The 21,840-nt window shown below is 41.9% G+C and overlaps 1 protein-coding gene across 1 annotated transcript in view; it reads left to right on the top strand.

The window, feature by feature from the left end:
* Fbn1 (fibrillin 1) overlaps nt 1-21,840 on the top strand; it is a 216,561-nt gene that overhangs the window by 101,552 nt on the left and 93,169 nt on the right. Inside the window, exons 7-10 of the mRNA XM_021193426.2 lie at nt 9,649-9,846; nt 12,768-12,893; nt 17,904-18,029; nt 21,254-21,412. Coding sequence (XP_021049085.1) covers nt 9,649-9,846; nt 12,768-12,893; nt 17,904-18,029; nt 21,254-21,412 — 609 coding nt within the window. The remainder of the gene's footprint in view (nt 1-9,648; nt 9,847-12,767; nt 12,894-17,903; nt 18,030-21,253; nt 21,413-21,840) is intronic.

Here is a 21,840-nt window from a genome sequence, read left to right as displayed (position 1 = left end):
AGGAAGGAAGGAAGGAAGGAAGGAAGGAAGGAAAGAAAGAAAGAAAGAAAGAAAGAAAGAAAGAAAGAAAGAAAGAAAGAAAGAAAGAAAGAAAGAACAGTGTATCCAGAAACACGGATGCACTGTTTCCTATGTAATTCAAGAGCAAGTGTGCAGCAGGGCATTGCTTGGAACTGGACTGGGGGGTGGGGAATGCACTTGTAGGCTGTCTGAGCTGTGGGTGCCCTGTCCCCTCCCCTCCCTCACACCTGCCACATCTGCCCTTTCACCATACAGAGGCAGACCCTGGAGAGGGATGTCCCAGGACAGCAAATGGGATTAAAATTGCAATATACACAATGGTACACTTCTAACTGTAGAGGTTTGGAAATTTCAATGTTAGCTATTGATGTGTGTCATAATTATCCAAAATGTATACAGTGTAGATCTATTAATTTTACCAGAAAGCCAAACTCTCCCAGAAGCAGAGTTACAGTCTTCTGTTTGTTCCTTGGTATACATTAGACCGCTTTCAATAGGGTCTCCCATTACTTTCTAATCATATTCACTTTCCTCCTGTGACGTCGCTTCCAGAAGTTTCTAAGTTACACACCATGGCCCATCTGTCTCTGTCATTTATTGTTAATAGTTACTGCCTTCTGATCATTTGCCTGTGATGTCTGTGACACAGTGGCACATTCCAAAGGGCAGGGTACATTGTGTAGCTTTTGCTTTAAAATAGCAGCCCCTTACAACTAAGTCAAAATTTGTTTGTTTCTAATGAGGTCTGACAGAGGCCGTGACACAGCACCAGCTTTTAAATGTGGACGGCCATGGAGCAATACAGCCACGGGGCTTCCGGTGTACCCAGAACATTCATGTATCAAACTTTAATACCTGAGCATAAGCAGATCTCTATTCAGATCGGGTTTGCAGGGTTTGGGCGGTGGGGTATTTCTTGCCAGCTACTTGGATCTGCATCTCTGGATGCAGTCGCTTCCAGTCGAGCCTGTTGCTTGTCCCTTCCCTTCTACAGCCAATCCCTCCTCCACAGAGGTTACTCAGGAGTCCTGAGTGTTGCAGTACTTTCTTCAGACTTGTCTTTCTTCCGCTGAGCTCAACACCAGACCCTGAGCTGGAAACAGTGTCAGGAACTTTTCTTCATTTGACATTGACTTCCAAAGAAAAGTTCTGAGATGAATGAAGCTTCCTTGAGACTTACTTGTTACTTGATAGTGTGTTTATGAGAGAGAGAGAGAGAGAGAGAGAGAGAGAGAGAGAGAGAGAGAGAGAGAGAGAGAGCAAGCGAGAGAGAGAGAGAGCAAGCGAGCGAGCGAGAGAGAGAGCAAGCAAGAGAGAGAGAGCAAGAGAGAGAGAGAGAGAGAAAGAGAGAGCAAGGGAGTGAGACAGAGAGAGAGAGCAAGCAAGAGAGAGAGAGCAAGCGAGAGAGAGAGAGAGAGCAAGTGAGAGAGAAAGAGAGAGCAAGCGAGTGAGAGAGAGAGAAAGAGAGAGAGCAAGTGAGTGAGAGAGAAAGAGAGAGAGAGAGAGAGCAAGAGAGAGAGAGAGAGAGAGAGAGAGAAAGAAAGAAACTGCACGAGCAGGAGCATGTTGGGGAAAATGCCAGCTCAAGAAATACTACTTGCCAACCGGTGTATGTAAACGATCTCACAGCCGTTGGTCTGGCTCGATATTACAGAAAGTCTGGACTGATGTGAGACATTGCTCAGATACAGTTGGTAATGGCTGAACATTCGTCCTTGCTTCCCGCTTTCTATGAGACCTCTCAGGATTGATGACATCATGGGAATGTGGTATGTATCCATTTACCATGGAACGAGCAACAGGCTGACCGCTCACACACTAGTGGTCTTGGATTCCTGTACCTGTCATTGCTGAAAGCAGCAGTGAAATTGCTCAGGAGACAGCCTCCTCCCCACCCCCCACCCCCGCCAGGATTCCATCCCACAATGCCAGGATTCCATCCCACAATGTTGGTCTATACTTAATACTCAGGTTTCGGTGAGAAATGGCCAAATGCATTTTAAGAACATCTCAACCACTCAAACATATATCTATGATATGAGCAAATGCTTATTTACAAAAAAAAAAAAAAAGGAAAAGATGAAAAGTAAATTAAAGTACATGGGTCAAGATAGGATTTAATAAGATTGTATTTAGTCTTGACAACATCAGGATTTACATACTTCGTCCTTTCACTTGGGCCCAGCCTTCTCAGCTATATTCACCTGTCCTACAATAGCTCCTTTGTTGCAAAAGTGCACAATGTTTAATACTTGCTTTTAGCAGGGTCCAGCTTCTCAGTTCCTCCATTTTAATAAATGAGCTGGAAGGCGGGGGTCTCTAACTTTGGTTTCCCTCATCCTTCATTTCCAATCCACTGGCAGCCTTACTGGTCCCATTCACCAAGACCATCTGCCATCCATTGCCTTCCCTCCTTAAACACCAGTGGCCAAGCTCCTGCAGACTTCTCCAAGTCCTTTAATAGGCACCTTGAAAAACCTCCTGTCTCCCCCAGGGGAGCCCACTCTGCAGCCCTCCTTTAAAGGAATGCCTGATGGTGACTTTCTGCTAACTTAGAGCTAAATCTAAACTTCTCACGGTGGCCTGGGGTCTCCTGTGAAATTCAGTCCCTACCAATGTGCCAGCACAGTGTCTCTTTAGCATGTGTCCTTGTCACGTGTGAAGCCAGGCTACCTCCCAGCTCATCCCACCGCTCTCTATTGCCAGTGCCCGGGATGCCTGTGCTACACTGTGTCCGTCTTGTTGTCAGTCACTAGCCTGTTCCTTTGTCATTTCCTCTCAGTCTTCTTGGATCGTCTTGCCATGACTACAGGAGTCATTTGTAGAGTAAATCACAACTTCATGGCTGGAATTATTTAATGTTTAGATTTATTCTCTTCACTGTTGTTTTGTATTGCACATGTGCGTGCACATATGATGTGTACGTGTATGTGTGTGGAGGGGTGTGTGTACCATGGCATGCATGAGGAAGTCAAGGGACAGTGTCATGGAACTGATTTTCCTCCACCTTTATGTGTGCTCCAGGAGTAGAACTCTGGTCACTAGGTATGCACAATAAGTCTTTACCAGTCTTACTGGCTCTGACATTATTTTGATATATTTTCTTATTTCTTGACCATCTCCTATAGTGGATTGTAAACTCCATGCGTGCAGGGATTTTCTGCACTCCTCATTAATACAGCATAGCTACCCCTTAAAGGTTGTTGAATGAAGAACGAAGCCCCTGATTCTTAGGTTGACTCCATAGAACTAAGCACCGAGATTAAAAGATTCTTTCGTGTATACAGCACAATCATTTTTCTTATTCTAATATGCACATAAAATAAAACTTATCGCTGTGACTAATTTAGACAGGCCATTTGGTGGCTTTCAGTAAATTCCCCTTGTGAGGCAACCATCACCACTTCCATCTCCAGAGCTCCTCTTTTAAGTTAAATGTACTTTTGACAGTCCTATACATGCGTGTAGGACATTCTCCTTCACCATCTGTCCACCCTCTATTATCTCTCTCCCAACACTGTCAACCCCTCTCTTAAAAGTCCTTCTTTCATTTTTTTTTAATGTCCTTTTTTTTTTGGGTTATGTGGGCCTGTCATGAGGGTGTGGTGTTGAGCTAACCACTGGAGCATGGTGAACTCACCAGTGGCTACGCCACTGAAAATGATGACTCCACTCCCTCAGGAACTGTCAGTGTGCATGGCTTCTCAGAGAGAGGCTAGGTTCCATGAGATCCTCCCCTAGTGATAGGCTTAGTCCTCTGCAGGTACAGAGCAGCCAACTGCAGTTACCGTGAGAACAAGATTGCACTGGCCACATCCTTCCCAGACAAGAGTGTTTCACAATTGTCCCCTCTATCATCTGGCCCTTACATTCTTTCCAGACTCTCTTTCCAGATGTTTCTGAGACTTGAAGGGGTGACACAGATATTCTTGGAACCGAGAACACTCATTTGTTCTCAGCACCTTGACCAGCTGTGGACCTCTGCATTCACTGCTGCAGAAAAGCAGCCTCTCTGATCAAGGTTTCCTATAGATAGAAGCAGAAATGTTTAGGAGACAGTTTGACTACATGATCGTTTTGAAAAGGAAAGCAGTAGATTCACCCCCTTAGACCTGTGACCCCCTTTGACCTGGTCCACAGCTGTAGGCATGAGATCCCTCCTGTGGAGTGGGCCTCAGGTCCAATCAGAAAGCAGTTGGTTGTCACCACCATAGTCAAGCAGTGAACACATCTTACCTGACAGGTTACTGTCAGAGCATGGGAAGACTGTTGGTGATTCCCCCCCATCCCCAGTAGCCTTGTGTAACATCATAGGAAATGCAGCCATCAGTGAGGATGTTTCTAGTTCAGTTTCAGCTTGATTTCCTTCTGTCTTCTAAGCAAGTTGTGTGGTGTCTTCAGCAATAAGATCTTACCATTAAGTTCTGGTGGTCAACCAAGAACAATTCCAGTGCCAAATATGGGATACTTCCTTATGACTTATTGGTCAGAAAGATCCCAAAGGCTCACAGAAGAATGTTTTGTTTTAATATTGATCTACTACTGAACATCTTATTCGTGGTAATAAATTGAATGACAGAATATTGCATGACACACCTGTAGAATAAGAGTCCATGACGAGGCTGGTTGGGATAGGGGCAGGGCTCCAGGCACCAGTATTTCGCAGAAGCTTAAGTGCCCAGGGTAAGTGACTGGAACAAGATGTAGCAACAGCAGCAACAAGGCCTCTTCTGCTCGCAGCCCTGAGATTTCCCCCTTTTGGTTTCCTTTAGAAGCTTTCTGAACTCCTCCCTCTGAGGATGAATTAAAATTCTATTGGCCAGCTTTCCTGGGAGGAGCATGCCTGGTCTGACTTTCTCTGACATGAATAAATTGATATCTTAATCTTCTATATGTAATTTTATGAAAGGAAGGGTTTTAAATAATTATAGTTTAGTACCCAAAATGACATCCCTCTGAGTCTCCGCAGCTTGCGGCTCAGTGGCTGGGCAAGAGCGACAAGAATTTACTGACCGCAGGAACACTCTGCCTGTAAGTGATGAGTCTGCATCAAGGTGAAGTCTGGTTATGAAGGCAAGAGAACCCACTCTACAGTCCAAGCGTTCCGAGCTGCAGATGTGGGAGTGAGCTCAGCATCCAGGACCACAGCTGTATGGCCAGAACTTCAGCCTAGATGAGGTGGCCTCATAGGGAAAGGTGCTTGTCACCAAGTCTAATGAGCTGAGTTCAATCTCTAGGAACCACACAGTATTTGAAGAGAACCAGTTCCCGTAAGATGTCCCCTGACCTCTATATGTGTGCATGGTGACACACACATCATATCCCCCTTGTTCAATAAATCTAATACAGTTTTAAATTATTTTTAAGTGTAGGTTTGTGTACCTGTGTGGAGGTATATGCCCATGAGTGCAGGCATCTGCTGAGACCCAAGGTATCAGATGTCCCTGGAGCTGGAGTTGCAGATTATTTGAGCATGTGACTTGGGTGCTGGGAAGTGAACTTAGGTCCTCTGCAAGAGCAGTATGTGCTTTTAACCTCTGGCCCTTCTTTCTAGTGGAACAAAATTAAAGCAACAGAACAAAAACCTCTCAATCTTAGAGGGTAAACTAATGGTCAAGCAGCGCTTGTGTTACCCACTCACAAAGGATTGCATAGAGGCAAGATGTCCCAGAAGTGAGGTAAACCAGTTGATAAAAACTAATCTTGCATTTTAACTTAAAAAAAAAAAACAAAAACAAAAACAACCCAACAACTTTGAAAGAGTTGGCCTGGTACCCTAGTTGTTGAAACTCTTATAAGGAAGTAATTATAGAGAGGTTTGCAAATAGAAAATCTTCCTAATACCATGTTCTATTTCATTAAGAATAATAATTTCTGTTGAATCCAACAGCATCAGTGAGACACAGTCTTTTCCAACCACAGGACTATATGTGAAGAAACATTAAAAGAGTTGTAAATTTAGCTTAGTATCACATAGGAGCCATGGGAAGAGTTATACTGTTGGTAAAGAATTGGGAGTATAGGTAAAGTTCTTCTGTGGTTGGAATATTAAGTAGAAACAGGATTAACTTTTAAAACTTACTAAAGAACAGAGCAAAAAAAGAAAAAAAACACACAAGCTGCCAAGTCAGAATGACATTTTAAAGCCCTGCTAATACATCATTTGCCTTTCAAGAGATTTCTATTTCCAATTGCATTTCCCCCAGATTACGCTACCCTCTCTGTAATCATCAATTTTCCCAGAAAGTATGGCTCTCAAGTACGCTTGCCAACAGGGACTGTCAAGCAAACAACTTCTAAGTTGATTCCAAAATTACTTCATCTGTAGCTGTCAGTTTCTAGTGTAGACATGTGTGAAGTCTGTAGATTCTATTCTGTCACTCGAGCTATTTGCCAAGCATCCACTATAATAACAAAGATTAGTCCCTGTGTTCTATAGTTGCCTAATGGATATTGTGGAAATTAACATGTCCTCCCTGCTCCATGGATTTCAATATTTCATTTTTTGACTCTGGAAAAGTTGTGAAGTTCCTGGTTTTGGGTTTTGTGTGTGTGTGTGTGTGTGTGTGTGTGTGTGTTAAGAGATTCTAGGCAGGCATTCACACCCCAGGTCCAGAACCAGTGTTACGCATAGTCGAATTGGTCTTTCTTGGCATCATGTGATATTCCTGATGTTTGCTGGTTCTACCCACAAAACACCATGTTCATGTTACTCTGAATTCTTCCACCACTCATGCATATGATACTCCATAGGATATTATTAAAATGAGCACAGATCTAAACAATGATAAAGGGAAGCTCATTGGTTAAAATCCACATTCCTTTATGCTTTTCAAAAAATATTGAAAATGGTATGCTAATACAAATCTGTTTGGTCAAAGCATTTGTAATTTCCTTAGTAAATTAGCAGAAAAGAAGAGACGAGACTATATTCCTGCCTTGTTACATCACATAGGAATATTGTATGACTCTGGCCTTGGTTTAAGATACATAAAGTAAGGCAAATCTTGATGGTTGTTGCATGAGCTAAACACATTGAATGATATGTATGATAATGAAGAATTGGAAGTGATTTCGATGATACACAGTAAAAATGATTGAATAAATTACATCATAGTTTGATAAAAGCTAGGCAACACTAAAACTCATATTTTGGAATAGTATTTAATTACTTGGGGAATATTTTGGGTAACATTTGCTGAAAGATAACCAAGATTCTATCTTGCAAACAAGATTATAATCATATTATCATTATGTTGTGGTTTAAGTAACATATACATGGTAGATTATGTATAATGTAATCATATATGATGGTTTATATACAGTTAGATTTATTTATATCTCATTGCCTTTTCCTGATTGTCTAAAGTGCTTTCTTCATCTTGAATAAAAAGTACATGATAAAATATTGAATAATAAAAGAAAAAATTAGTGGAGTCAAGAGATGGCCTGCAGAAAATTGATATCCAAAGTATATAAAGAATTAAAAGAACTAAACATCAAAAATGCCAAGTCATGCAGTTGATAAAGAGCCAAATTAACTGGTTAGACAGCTTTCGAAAGAAGTGCAAATAAAATATGGGGTGTCAAACAAACAAACAAACAAACAAACCAGAAGTGCAAACAGCAAATGAACACATGCAATGCATATTCTTTAGCCACCAGCAAAACGCAGTTCTAAACTACAGTGCTGATATTTGGTCTCACCCAAGTCAGAATAGGAAACAGAAACCACAAATAACTGGTGAGGATAAGGAGGGAAGGAAAGTTTTTTCACTGCTGGCGGGAATGTCAGTGGATGCTGTCACTATGGAAATGGTTGTGATGCTGCTTCATCAAACCCAACATAGAGCATCCAGCTGTGCCACTCCTGGGCACATATCCCCAAAGGTCTAAGTGAGCACACTGAGAGACACCTCACATCGTGCTTCTTGGGGAACCAAAATAGCCCGTTATAGAAGCCGCTTAGGAATCGACAAATGTGATATCTATGAACAGTAACATTTCATTCAGCCATAAGGACAAAATTATGTCATTTTCAGGAAAATGGATGGAGCTGGAGATCTTATGACAGCAAAATGACCTAGATTCAGACAACTCTCTCAGATGTAGAATGTAGATTTTTTTCAACATATGTATACATATATTAAAATATATGTATATATGTGTATTTCATTTACTTATATATGAACAAGAACAGAAATGGTAATGGAATAAAGGGGAAAATACAATATATATGTATGGAAATCCTGCTATGAAACCCATTATTTTGTATGCTAATGTTTAAAATGATAAATAAAATAGATAAGTACTTATTAAATGTTCATGGGGCCATGTTTGTAAAGATGACTTCTGTGTCTCATTTTGTCTCCATAGTTATTGTATGTGAGTGATGCTGTGGCATTCAACCCCAGAGTCCAGTGACTTCTTTTTTGGGAGAACAAAATGAAGCCTGAGATTTTAGTCAGTAGATAATTGTTAATTTTTAAAACTTAGAACCTATGGAAGATGGCAAGTTTTGAAACAATCCAGCACATTATATAAAGTATCAAGGTCTACCTAGAGTTCAACTATAGGCAAAATTATTTTAAAATTATTTAAATTTTTTTTAATTTAAAAAATGAAAAGCCAGTAGAGTAAAATATGTACCCACAGTGAAGTGATGTGCCTGTTTAGACCAGGGATGTGGGGTCTCAGTGGCAAAGGTACCTGCTGCCTTTGCACACACGCACACTCACATGCAGATGCACACACATGAATCAAACATTAAATCAATCTAAACATGTGCGTTTCATTTAGCATTTCTCTTTGACAGAACTTTCAGAGTACTCTTCTTTAGCATTTGAAATGCACATTCCTTTAGTGCCACCTGCAGTCAACCATTGTGCTGACTCACCTGTACTCAGGGATTACCTCTCCCCAGACATCCCTTAGCTCTATTTGCCTTTGGGAACCACTGTTCTACTCCCAACTTCTGCATGGTAACTTTTAAAACCCCACCTTTGAACGACAGGCTGTGGTACTTGCCTCTCTGTGCTTCCCTAATTAATTTATCATTAATAACCCCCCCCTGCTGTTTTCAAATGGCGGGATTCTATCCTTTTCATGACTGACTAATACTTAATGGAACATACCTACCACAGTTCATTCATTAGCTGACAGACACATGGGTTGCCTCCATTCTAAATAATTATGGACAGTATCAATGACCACGGAGTTCATATGTTCCTTTGACACGTGAATTTCATGCCACCGAAATACGATGGTACATGAAGGGCTGGTGCAATATAGATACCTAGGTGTTTTCTAGACCAACTGATTGGATAGTAATACCAGGATGCTGTATTTCCCAACATTCAGGGTTATAAAGAATTTCCCTAAATTTAGCTGATCCTAACAAGGGCATCTTCGAATGGACAGGAACCAATACTTTCCTCTCCTTTATCGGTGAGAAAAATGGAAGTTAGGGGCGGAAAGGTCCATTCAGACTTTACACAGAGCCAACGATGTGGGAGCTGCCGGAAGTTCTTGTCTGAACTTGGAGCTGCAGGATGGGGCACAGCTGCCCCTTCTGTGCTGGTCCTTTCTCCTCCGGACTTTGACGAATCTCTTATTCTTTACTTTCAGATTACAGAACAGGTCCGTGTTTTACTGTGGTAAGCAACCAGATGTGCCAGGGACAGCTCAGCGGGATTGTCTGCACCAAAACACTCTGCTGTGCCACAGTGGGCCGAGCCTGGGGCCACCCCTGTGAGATGTGTCCTGCCCAGCCTCACCCCTGCCGCCGAGGCTTCATTCCCAACATCCGAACTGGAGCTTGTCAAGGTAAAGCCGCAAGATTAACAAGGAACAGTCCTGTTCAATGGAGGGCCACGCCCGAGTCCCTGCTGGAGGGGACAGCTCAGCTGCTGAGAACCCCCATTCCCCTGCCTCGGGGTACAGCTGAAGCCTCAGTAGCCAGATTCTTGGAGTCAGGAAGGTTTGCTAAATCTGTCTTGCCAGCAGGCCCCTCTGGCCCAGGAGTGGTTCCCTGTTCGCCTGGCTCAGGAGTAGCAACTGTGTGGGGGCGACTCTGTACCTAAAGGCGCTGCCTTGTAGAAACATAGCGAACAAGGTAGTGGTTGTTGTTTTCTCTTCATCTGAAACTCTTAGAGGCCTGGGCTCCAGGTTGCACTTAACTGACCTAAAGAAAATTGCTCCTCTGCAAATTTGACATGCTACATTATGGCTTGTTTGTTTGTTTGTTTGTTTTTAACAAGTCAGAAATAAGTTAGATCTGGCTTCACTGTTTTAAATGTCCCCAGATGTTGTCTCAGTACTCTTCTGCCCTCCCCTAGAATTCTGGTTTTGGCTTTGCCTCTGCTCCCCCAGCTGTGTAAATTCTTCCATTGTCTGGATGTCTGGCAGTAAAGAGGAGGAAGTGAGCAGAGGCCACTCCACTCTAAACTGATGGGCCGGAAAACTCCCAGCTATCTCTGCTTCCTTTAGACGGCTGCAGTGCTTTTTTTTTTTTTAGACAACTGCAGTATTTTCATAAAACTCACAAAATATGCTTTTTCTGAGGCAACTAGGTAGCATTTTGGCTCTGTTCCTTGTGTTCATTCGGAAGATTGGGATTCAGAACAGCAGGATCTGAGCTGCTCTTATCTGTGTGTGCGGTGGGCAGCACTAAATTGATTGTGCCTCGCTTCCAGACACGACTCCTCTGCATGCCCTTGGATGTGCCCCTCTAAATGTAGGGAGCAGCCAAAAGACGTTTTAAAATCCTAGAGTTCCAAAGGACTGCTCGGAGCAGGCGTCTCCTTTGATGTTCTTATTTTCCTCCTTCTTAGAAAGTCTCCTTGAGTTTTGAGGAACTTGTTGGTCATTGTATTCTGCAGTTGCTAATAGCCATGAGCTGGGGAGGCAGACCCTCACTTCCCAGCTTCCTGTCACTGAGCTTCCAGTCAGAGGTCTGGGAACCAGCAGAAGAAAGAGAAAGGGAGGAAGAAGAGAGGGAAGGCAGATTCCCCTCAGCTTGCTAGTCCACTCAGAGTCTGGACTTCTCCCAAATTTGCTTCCTGTCCCTTCTTGACTGTTCATCAACACCTAGGTGGGGAAGACTAAACATTTGTTTGGCAAAAAACCCATGGCTTCAAAATAGCAGCTTATATGGTCACTTGCAAAAAGAACTTTTTCTTTTGCTGGAAGAGATTCTCAAACTGTTATACGTGGCCAGGGTGTCCTCTCACTGATGATTTTAGCCCTCGGACCAGATGCAGGCCGTGGGCAAATATGTTGTTAGACACAGATGTACAGGCATCATCTGGGAGTTCATGGTCAATGGGGAACTGCCTTCAGATACATTTTCTGTTAGCTAAAACTCATGATCAACAAGACCAGCTAGAGTTGTCTCTCTGACTATAAAATAGTGATTTCAAGTCATGTTTTAATAAACATTCAGAAAACCCTGATCTAAAACAAAAATGAAACTGGCTGTAGAATATAATCACAATTGTTTCAATATAGTCATTGGTGGGTCAGCACATTCCATTAAAGTGGTGGTACTTCTATTCCCAAACAAATATTTCTCTTCTGGTTCTCCTTTAATTGTGGGGTGACTTTTCCCAACACTGTAGGGTAAGAGCCAGGAAATGTCACTTGCTCTGTTGCTTCTAGTGCCATTAGGACCTAGAGAGGGTACCATGCTCACTGATGTCTACAAGATAGTCTAAGACAAAGAAACATAATTCCTGTTGGGGCTCTTTATTGAATCAGGATTTTCTAAATGAAGAAACTGAGAGAATACACTTGTATACATTGTCTTCACAATGGAATCCAGGCAGCCAACACCATGGAGGAGGAGGAGGTTTCTGTTGGAAAGGTTAATTTAGGACTACATATAGAACCAGAGGCTAGTCTCTAGGTTCTTAGAAAGGGCATTGAGCAAGGTGGATTGAGTCTGCTGTGGGGAAGCCCATGTTGTTGAAGAATAAAACACATCCATTACTAGGATGGTTAGTGGTGAGAACCAGGGGCTGGATGTTGCTATCACAGTAACCATAGACTAGTGGACAGTCATGGGCTTTCTCTGACTTAGTGGTGATGAGGAGGGACATGATCCTAGCTTTCAGAGGTCCTCCCTGGTATGAGTTCTTGTGGGTGGGTCTACAGCTGAACCCTCACATTCTCCAGCACAGCTCTTGATTCTGGCCCTGATGAACTTTTCCTGCACAAGACAATTTTCCAGAGGGTAGAAGGGAAATACATACGGAGACATTAGCTGTCACATGGCAATCTCAGCGGTCTCAAATAAATTTTGTGTCCCCTTTGTCGTTCATTGTAACACTTCAAGATAGCTTTACTAATAGACATGCATCACATTTTGCCTTTGAAGGATGTCTTAGATATTTTTGATTATTGTTGGCAATCTGAAAGGTGAAAGTGACACAGTAAAAAATGGTCATTTTCATCCTTATATATGCTACTTGGCTGTGTATGATGAAGCCCCGGATTTAGTAGAATGATCTCCTCTGCCTATGGGAAGACAGGGCTTCTCATTGAGCGTTATTGACTAAGCTAACATCTTAGTTATTTATATAATGTATTATAACAGTTGCTGTCATAGTCTAAATGTATTATAACAGTTGCTGTCATACTCTAAAAGCTATGGTGAATGCCTTTGACCCAAACATGGTAATATAATTGTGGATAAGCTATTACATTTTCTTCTTCAACGAATCTTTCTCTCTTCCCAAATCTGACAGATGTGGATGAATGTCAGGCCATCCCGGGGCTGTGTCAAGGAGGAAATTGCATTAATACCGTTGGATCTTTTGAGTGTAAATGCCCTGCTGGACACAAATTTAATGAAGTGTCACAAAAGTGTGAAGGTAAGCCACCTCAGGCTTTGCAGCTCAAGAGAAGGAGGGGGGCAGACAGGGTGGCATTGGCAGCAAGCTTGGTAGCAGATTAAACCCTAGACCTTCTGGGTTTGCCAGTCCCAGGAGGCTGGAAATAGGACAGTCTGAGAAATTATGCATCTTTGGTTCATGGAACCAGAAAAGCCTCTGCAGCTTGTTCTACTTTTATGGAAACAAAATAAGAGGCGCATCTGAATCAAATTAAGTAGTAAAACATGAAATCTTTTCAGCTGATATTTGGTTTAAAGTGTTCGAGATGTGTGTTTTGGAGGCACAACTTTAAAGTTGACTATTAGATACCATTCAAAATTATGCCACTGATATTTTTCTAGTTAACATGTAGAATTTTGAGGGGTGTGTGTGACTTACTAACATAAATAGTTGTGCTCTTAGTTAGAGCTTAGGATTTTCTTTTCTGGGCCTCGATGTCTACTGGATGAAAAGCCAAGCAAAAAAGCAAGCTGATGCGATTTTTCTATTTCTGTTTAGTTTGTAGAGTAGGCTTCTAAAATGTATACACAGGGGACATGTTTACATCTAGCACTGCTGTTATATGCAGAAGCAGGCTGCCTTCCAGGGCAGTGATTTGTTTTTGAGATGCAAGCATCCCGGAAATATGTAGATAGCACTCAGTCTTAAACTTCCTTGCTGAACTGATGGAATACACGGAGTGTGTTCTGACAGCCTTGGAGCAACAGGCCAAGCTCCACCTTGGGTCAAGCTCAGACAAGGCCATTCCTTTGTTGTCATCCACCCTCCAGCTGTGGCCTGAGGTTTCAATTAGAAGTCTGTGGTTTTTGTTGAAAACGTCTATCCTTGGGTTCTTAACCTCCATGAATTCCCAGTCTATCAAAGCAACAGAAGACAGCTTCTGATGTGAAGTACTATCAATAAACCATAGTCAGACATTTAATATGACTTGCCCAGAATGGAATAACCTAGTTGTCATGGGATTGCCTTTGTGGGTTTCAGTGGTTTTTAAAATTATAATTGGCATAATTTATAATTGATGTTGCAATCTAGAATGTATTTTTATTTATATCATATATGTAGATATATATGATATATATATAAATATATCCTACATAAAATATCATCTATAATATCATATATGAAATGTGTATAAAATATATCATATATAATATATAAAATATCAGTTATTTCAACTGTAAAACCATGAGACAGTTTTACTTGATTCCTGAAGCTGGGCTTCATAGAAACATCTCATGTTTTAGAGAACAATAAGACTGGTTTTCTCCAGGGGAACTGATCTTAGGAACTGTTGACATAAGGATGAAGTAGAGAGTATTAGTTCTGATAGGGGCAAAGGTCTGTCTGCTTTTCCACACTGTAAATGATGGGAGTGTCTTGAGGATGTTGAGTGTCTTGAGGCCTTTAACAGGCCTCATTTTTGACTTTCCCTTGCTGGTGCTAATTGACTGTATTGTATTGACATTTTTCTCTCTCTCTCTCTCTCTCTCTCTCTCTCTCTCTCTCTCTCTCTGTCTCTCTTTCTCTCCACCCCCACCCCCACTCTCTGTGTAGTCCTGGCTAGCTTGAAACATGCAATATAGACCAGGCTGTCTCGTTCTCCACTCTTTATATAGTCCTGGCTGGCTTGAAACTTGCTATATAGACCAGGCTGGCCTCTAATTGGCAGAGGTCTGCCTGCCTCAATCTTTGGAGTCCATGCCCAGCCTTTATTCCAATTCCTAATGCTTGGAACTATTTAACAATATTCTGGTATGGATATTCAGCCATTATTAATGGTATCTCTTGTGTCAGTGTAATGAGGTTTCCTGCATGCAGAATCCACATCGACAACAGTCTGTGTCACATTTTTAAGCTTTTCTCTACTTACTATATTGAGCAGCAAAAGATATAGTCAGCTTCAAGACTTAGGGCAATGGAGACCATATGTCCTATCTAGCCTGTGTTTTGTCTTTTAGAATCAGAGTAACTTCCTGCCTGAACAAAAATTGATTTTCTGCCTTTTGCTTTTTGCTTGATTAGGCTAGCTAACAGAAACAGTCATGGTTGTGCATCACACAGAAAAAATAGGGAACTCAATTTTTTTTTTATTAATTCTAAGAAACCTACTTTGTGATATATCTAATAAATCAAAAATTCAACCTGAGAATTAATATTTTTGACAATAAAAACGAATTCTCAACTGCACATTGGAATCTATAGCAAGACAGAGAGCAGACCTCTTTGGTGAGAGCTCATCTTTCCTCAGCTGCCTACAGTTATATTAAATTTAGGTGGTGGCTTTTCCTGTCTCTGTTTTTCTATGCAAATTGACATCAGATATGATATTTTCTTGTTACTACTATATTTACTCTAGCCTGGGACTGGTTGGAATAAAGTTCCCTGTTTTGCCCTGGTAGAAATGTCATCAGAAAGTCTTCCCAGAACCTTCTGCAGGTTGGAGAATGGCACCGTTTGAACACAGGCTGTCCTTTGTGGTCAAGGGAGGCATGCTAGCAGATTGAGCACACAAGTGCAAAGAGGGCAACAAATCCTATGTGAAGCCAGGACTAGAGTCTGGCATAGCAGTGCCCTCATTGTGAGCACGCTTTGTGAAAGCTGCATGAGAGTTAGCTTTTCAATACTATGACAAACTACCTGGGGCAATCAATTTAAAAAGAGGAAAGGTTTGTGTGCCTCTATGTGTTCTGCACCCATAGCACACATGTGCAGGTCTGAGGACAGCTTGCAGGAGCAGGCTCTTTCCTTTCACTGTGTGGGACCTGGGGATCAACCTCAGGTGGTCACTGCTGAGCTGTGTCACTGGCACTGTGGCTGGCTTTTAAAGTGTGTTTTCCCTTGACTTCGAAAGGAAGAAACTAAGTAGTTCTTGTATTATCTTAAAAACAAAAAAGTCACTTCAGTCCAGTGAGTATTAGCAAATTCCTGAGATGACAGCCGCCATTGCTCCATCACAGGCTGCTCTACTGAAGTGCTTGTCATTTGAGCTTCCTCTTGATACTCCTCCCTTTCTTTTACTAAAACCTCAATAAAACATATTAGCTATGGCTTAATACATATATGGTTTAATATGTACAGCTTAGAACTGAAATGTAAATTAATAAGCCAAAGTGATTCAGTATTAGATTTTAACTATTTTAAAAGACGAAGATGGAAGTTTATAGCTGGGATTTGAGGGAGAGGATCAGAGCTCGCAGGCTGATTCTCAGCAAAACCTCTTTGCTGGTTTTCTCGAGGACTGCAAAGCTCCTGTACTGAAGGAGCAGAGGTGCCTCCTCCTTCTGGAAACCAAGTTTGCTGTGGGAGGAAATTAAGAAATTAAAAATATGTAGTTAAGGGATTATGTTTTATACCTGGAAGAACTCATTTGAATTAATGGTTAACATTTAATGTCTGGGGATTTAGGTTATCGTCAGCCTGGCCTCCAGGAATCTTAAGAGCAGAGTCCAAGGCAAAGTCATTTTTCCCATGTGGTCCCTACGTCCGTGCACTCCCTGATTTGTGAATTAGAGTGCTTGGGACTTCTCTTTACTACAATAATGTCATACCTATATCTGCATATTATCTATATCTATATCTATATATCTATATATCTATATATCTATATATCTATATCTATATCTATATCTATATCTATATCTATCTATCTATCTATCTATCTATCTATCTATCTATCTATCTATCTATCTATCTATATATCTCCCACTGTACCCGGCAAGTCTGTCAAACTGAGTGGCATCTGATACAGACTGATTTATGGAAACCTTACTCAAGTCACCATTTTGGATTCTGTAACTTGGGATGCCTGAAGTTCTAGTAAAATGAGATAACCTTAGAGTTGTAGGGGCCTGTAAGATGATGAACCAGGAGGAAGAGGCCTAACCTGTGACTCTGGTGAAACCCCTTAGTACATAGCCCTTCCCACCAGGCATTTCCACCACTGTCTACTGATGAGAGCAGATCACTGGGGAGGAAATATTAGGGGATTCAAACCTCCACATATGACAATTTGTCTCATCCTGTTTTACCTTAATGAGCCCTAGCAACCAATCACCTTTGGCTTCCATGACATTTAAGACATTTGTTAAGGCATTTCTTTAGGATCAGTGTGTGAGAGAGAGAGGGAGAAGTGGCAAGAGTGGAAGAGAGATCATGTGACCTCATCATGTGACCTCATGTGGCCACAGCGGGCAGTGTGGCATAAGTGACCTAGGTGGTACAGAGTCAAGTCACCTTTAAAAGTGCTCATCTTCCATGACTTCCTATAAGATATGGGGTACCTTTGCAGGATGTGACCTCAGGCAAGGCAGTTGTGTGCAGCTCCATGATCCCTTACAGGACCAAAAGTCAAGGGCAGTCTGTTGACCGCATCTCCAACAGCAGGAGCAGGCAGTCCTTCTGTTGGAAAGCTGACTAGAACATTCCATTGTCTGGAGTTCACTCACCAAGTGCACATTCCCCAACCCAGGAACACTACTGTGGTTATTTGGATGTGCCTTTGGAAAACCAAGTTGGTACTTCCAACCCCTAGTCTGGTCACCACAGGTCAGCAACTCCCAATCAGTGTCAGGCCACTGGGTCTTCTCTGAGGGATTACAGTATCTGCCTTGTGGGAAATTTGAATAAAACAAATATAGAAGATGATGGAGCATAGAGAATAATTAGCAGAGGAGTTTAATCTAGTACAAAATATGCAGAGAAAGAGAGAGAAAGCTTTCGAGACAAATGCACTTGGAATATTAGCAGGCTATTAGTCTGCTAGTTTCTGTTCTAGAGACGGTAAGTTTATTTGGCTCCCTTTCTTGAGTCTGGTAAATCCCTCGGGAATGTCTGTCTACTTCGGCTCTTCTCTGGACAGCTGTTATCTAGTGCAGACAGCTGTTTTCTGGGGGCTTGACTTCAGAAGCACTTCATCTGAATCCTTGTGACCATGAGATTTCATATTGCGTTGTGGCCCCCAGATGACAAGAACTCCATTTTCTATTGCAGATATCGATGAGTGCAGCACCATTCCTGGAGTCTGCGATGGCGGGGAATGTACAAACACTGTCAGCAGTTACTTCTGCAAATGTCCCCCTGGTTTTTACACCTCTCCCGATGGCACCAGATGTGTAGGTGGGTCTAATTACAGATGGTGGGCACAGTTTTTAGTCATAGACCATAATGAACATCTCTCTGAATAAGTTTGTTAAGGGGACCAGTCATTTCTGGAAATGCACTCAAGAGTAGAGAGCCTGTTAACTAGCAGAGGTTCTTGTTTATGGATTTGTAGATGCCATCAGTCTGTGAGTTAAGGAGCAGTCATTCTTTGACTAGCCATGTCGTCTCTCCATGAGTACCTTTAGCCATTTTCCAGAATCTATGTTAATCTAGGTCTGAGATTTTGCAATAATCTTTACTGGGTCTGGCTTCTATACATCTGCTTTGTCAGGCTTACCTTCCTAAAATAGTGATTTAATTAAGTAACATTCTTGCTTAAGCATCTCAGGTACTTTTCACCAGGACATGGAAATTAGTGGTTTTCAATCTGTGTCCAAAGCTTCCACGTAAACTGCAGGCATGTCAGTGCCTGCATATATACACACTCCAGGTAAGACAACACATACACACACACACACACACACACACACACATACACACACACACACATGTGTACACACATACTTTTATACACACATACTTGTACACACACATACACACATGCACACATACACACACTTCCCACGTGTACACACACACTTGTACACATGCACACACACATACCACATGCACACGCATGTATACACACACTTTTATATACACACACTTGTACACACACATACTCACATGCACACATACACACATTTGTCACGTGCACATACACATCTTACGTGCACATACACACACTTGTATACATGTACACACACATACACACACACCCTCTACCCCACATACGGCAGGCCTGCTCTTATCTGTTGTGGTGTTTTACTTGCCTAAAGACAGAAAATTAAATGAAGGTGTAATTTATTCTTTTTAAAACTAATTTACATTGTTTTTAATTATATGTGTATGTGACTTTGTGTGCTTGTGAGCACAGGTACAAAAGAGGGTGTTGGATTCCCTGAAGCTGGAGTTAGCAGGAAATTGTGAGCCTTCTAACACAGATGCTGGGAGCCAAACTCAAGTCCTCTGCTGATGCTATTTGTAAATCAAGGGCTGCCAATAACCTGATGGCAGCTTGTAACTTCAGCCCTGACAGTCCCCATTTGACCACAAGGATCAAGAGTCTCTGACTCGTTGATAACATGCTAGCCATCTAGAACTGTAACCACATGGTATCAATTAATTTGCAAAACAATAGTCATTAGCCTGTTAAAAGTTTGCCAGCTGTAGGTCCCAGCTTTGCTCTGAAGGAGAAACCATCCATCTGCTAATTACATGTATGCATTAAATAATGTGGTCAAGTGTTTACAACTGGGTTTTGACTACCCAGCCAGGACACAACTCATGCTTGGGGTCTTCTGCCCATTCTTAATAGCCTTTGGGTTCCGTGCCCAAAATATTTAATAATATAGTATATAAACATTAGTAGCTCTGAAACCTTTTGAGTTAGAATGTAGAGCTCCCATTTCTCCATCATGTTCACAGAGAGGTGTCCCACTGTGGGCTTCCCAGAGCGGGCTTGTCTACACCCCTTGTGTAGCTACTCTTCCTACATCTAGCTGGCATACGACCCATTCTTGCTGAGATGTCTGCCCAGAGGTTCCTGAACCAGAATTAACCTTTTCTGGGAACTGCATCTGTACTTGCTGGTCTTCATGAGTACCACTCAGAAACTGCCTTCTGTCTGTGGTGCTGACCCTTGGTCTTTTTCTGTGGTTTGTCTAGGTTTGTCTTATTCTTCTTTGCTTAAAGTAAACAATGTAAATGTTCCTAAATTATGAGTGTTTATCTTTAAGCATTTCAACAGTAAAACCATCAAAGGCTTTGTGTTTTTAAGAATGTCTCTAAGAGTGTGATAGTCTTCAACAGATGGGGTATCCAAAAGGAAAAAGGAAAGGATTGAAAAAAATTAAGGTTACACATATCTAAAAAGGTTTTAAGATGTAACTGTGTGGTTGTTGCATATTCTTCTAAATCATGCCAGTACTTTAAAAATATTTCTTTTTTAAAAAATAAAAGCCTAAACAAGTAAAAAACAAAACAAAACAAAACAAAACAAAACAAAAAAAAAAGAATGTCTCAGAAAAGTGTATACAGACGACCCTCTATGGCAAAGCTTGATGCTGAATATTCAGACTCATGGCACACAGGAATAGGGTTTTGATTGCCCCCTCCCAAATTCAGTTTACAAAATCCATTCGTGCATCTTACATTAAGTGAGAAGCATATTTCAGATACGACTTGCTTTCCTCAACTTGATTATATACATGACTGCACGAAGATGTATTTTCCTTGGTGAGCCATGTGTGTAGATAGAAATAGGTGTTTGCCCCTTGCCATGGTCTCCTCTTCCCAGGAACACCTCAGGAGCTTTTCCTGTCTCTGAGCTCTTTTTTGGTAGCTGAGAGTTGTACCATAGTGTGTAAGCTGTTGTCATGACAGTCAGACATGATGTAATCCAATAAAAGTGATCTATAGGACAGTGCCCCACCGTGCTGCTTTGAGAAGATACTTTTCCGCCAAAAAGAAAAGAACTCATCTAGAACCATTGGGTCCCTAGAGGACTAAGAATTTGCAGTCAATGATGTTTTGGAATTTATTAATAATTAACCCTTTGAAAAAGTTACTGAGAGCCTCAGTACAAAAGGGAACCTGATTAATAAGCATTAAATCTCACTGAAAATTGGCTCCTCCCTTTAAAATGCAACCTCACAAGTCTGAGGCCCAATTTCAGACTAAAAACTAAAGCCCATGTCACAGATTAATGTTTTTACATGCATTCATATAAATGTTTGCCTAAATTAGTTTGAATTATGTAATTTAAACCAAAGACAACCCAGGCTGTATTTAATACAGAGATGCGTCTTTATGAATAATTGTCTGTCACCACTGGTGATTGTCTTAGTCCTTTTTCCCTATGGCGCGTTGGTTTAATCCATTTAGTCTCACCTTGGGTATGGAATGTGGAGTTTTGGTCAAGTGTTCCAGTGTGCAGGGGCAAGGTGTGAGACAATGCATTTCTGATTGAATACTGGGCCAGTGGAACGCTCGAGGGCTCAAAGCTTCCTTTCCAGAGCTTACACTCATGGGTCAGCCTGTCATAGCCGCAGGGTGAGGCATGGAGGTGCTGAGGCAGAGGAATGTTGTCCCAAGCATGATCACAAAGACTACATGTGTTCTTGTTGTTTCTCTCTCAGATGTTCGCCCTGGTTACTGCTACACAGCTCTCGCAAACGGGCGCTGCTCTAACCAGCTGCCACAGTCCATAACCAAAATGCAGTGCTGCTGCGATGTTGGCCGGTGCTGGTCTCCAGGGGTTACTGTCGCTCCTGAGATGTGTCCCATCAGGTCAACTGGTAAGAGTCCATCTATACAGCACCTACAGCATAATCCATGCAACCCTGCCAAGCCCAGGGCTTGTTTCTGGATCTGCCGGTGACTTGGTTTTCTCATTGCCATAGTGTAACATGGAGTCTGTTTCCTCATATTCCTCAGAGTGGAAAGCTCTCCTGTGGCGCTTTCCAGCTTGGAATGATAAAGCCCGGCTGCCTACCACATACTTCTCCCCTTTCCCTAGCAGTCATCACTTTTCTCTTTCTTCTGCCAAGTCCCATTTTTGCTTTTTTGTTTTTCCTTTATAGCTTCCCAATTGTCTGTCATATTTCCTTCGTTTCCACAGAAAGCTAATCAATCCAAATGGTTGGGGTGGCCTCCCATGTGTCCAATGGGGGATCTGCCACATACATTTCCCAAAGTATAGCTCACCTGACGATCACTGGAGAGG

This window comes from Mus pahari, chromosome 3 (assembly GCF_900095145.1).
Source record: "Mus pahari chromosome 3, PAHARI_EIJ_v1.1, whole genome shotgun sequence".
NCBI lineage: Eukaryota > Metazoa > Chordata > Mammalia > Rodentia > Muridae > Mus > Mus pahari.
Note: the sequence above shows the minus strand (reverse complement) of the source record. Positions and strands in the feature narration are given on the sequence as shown.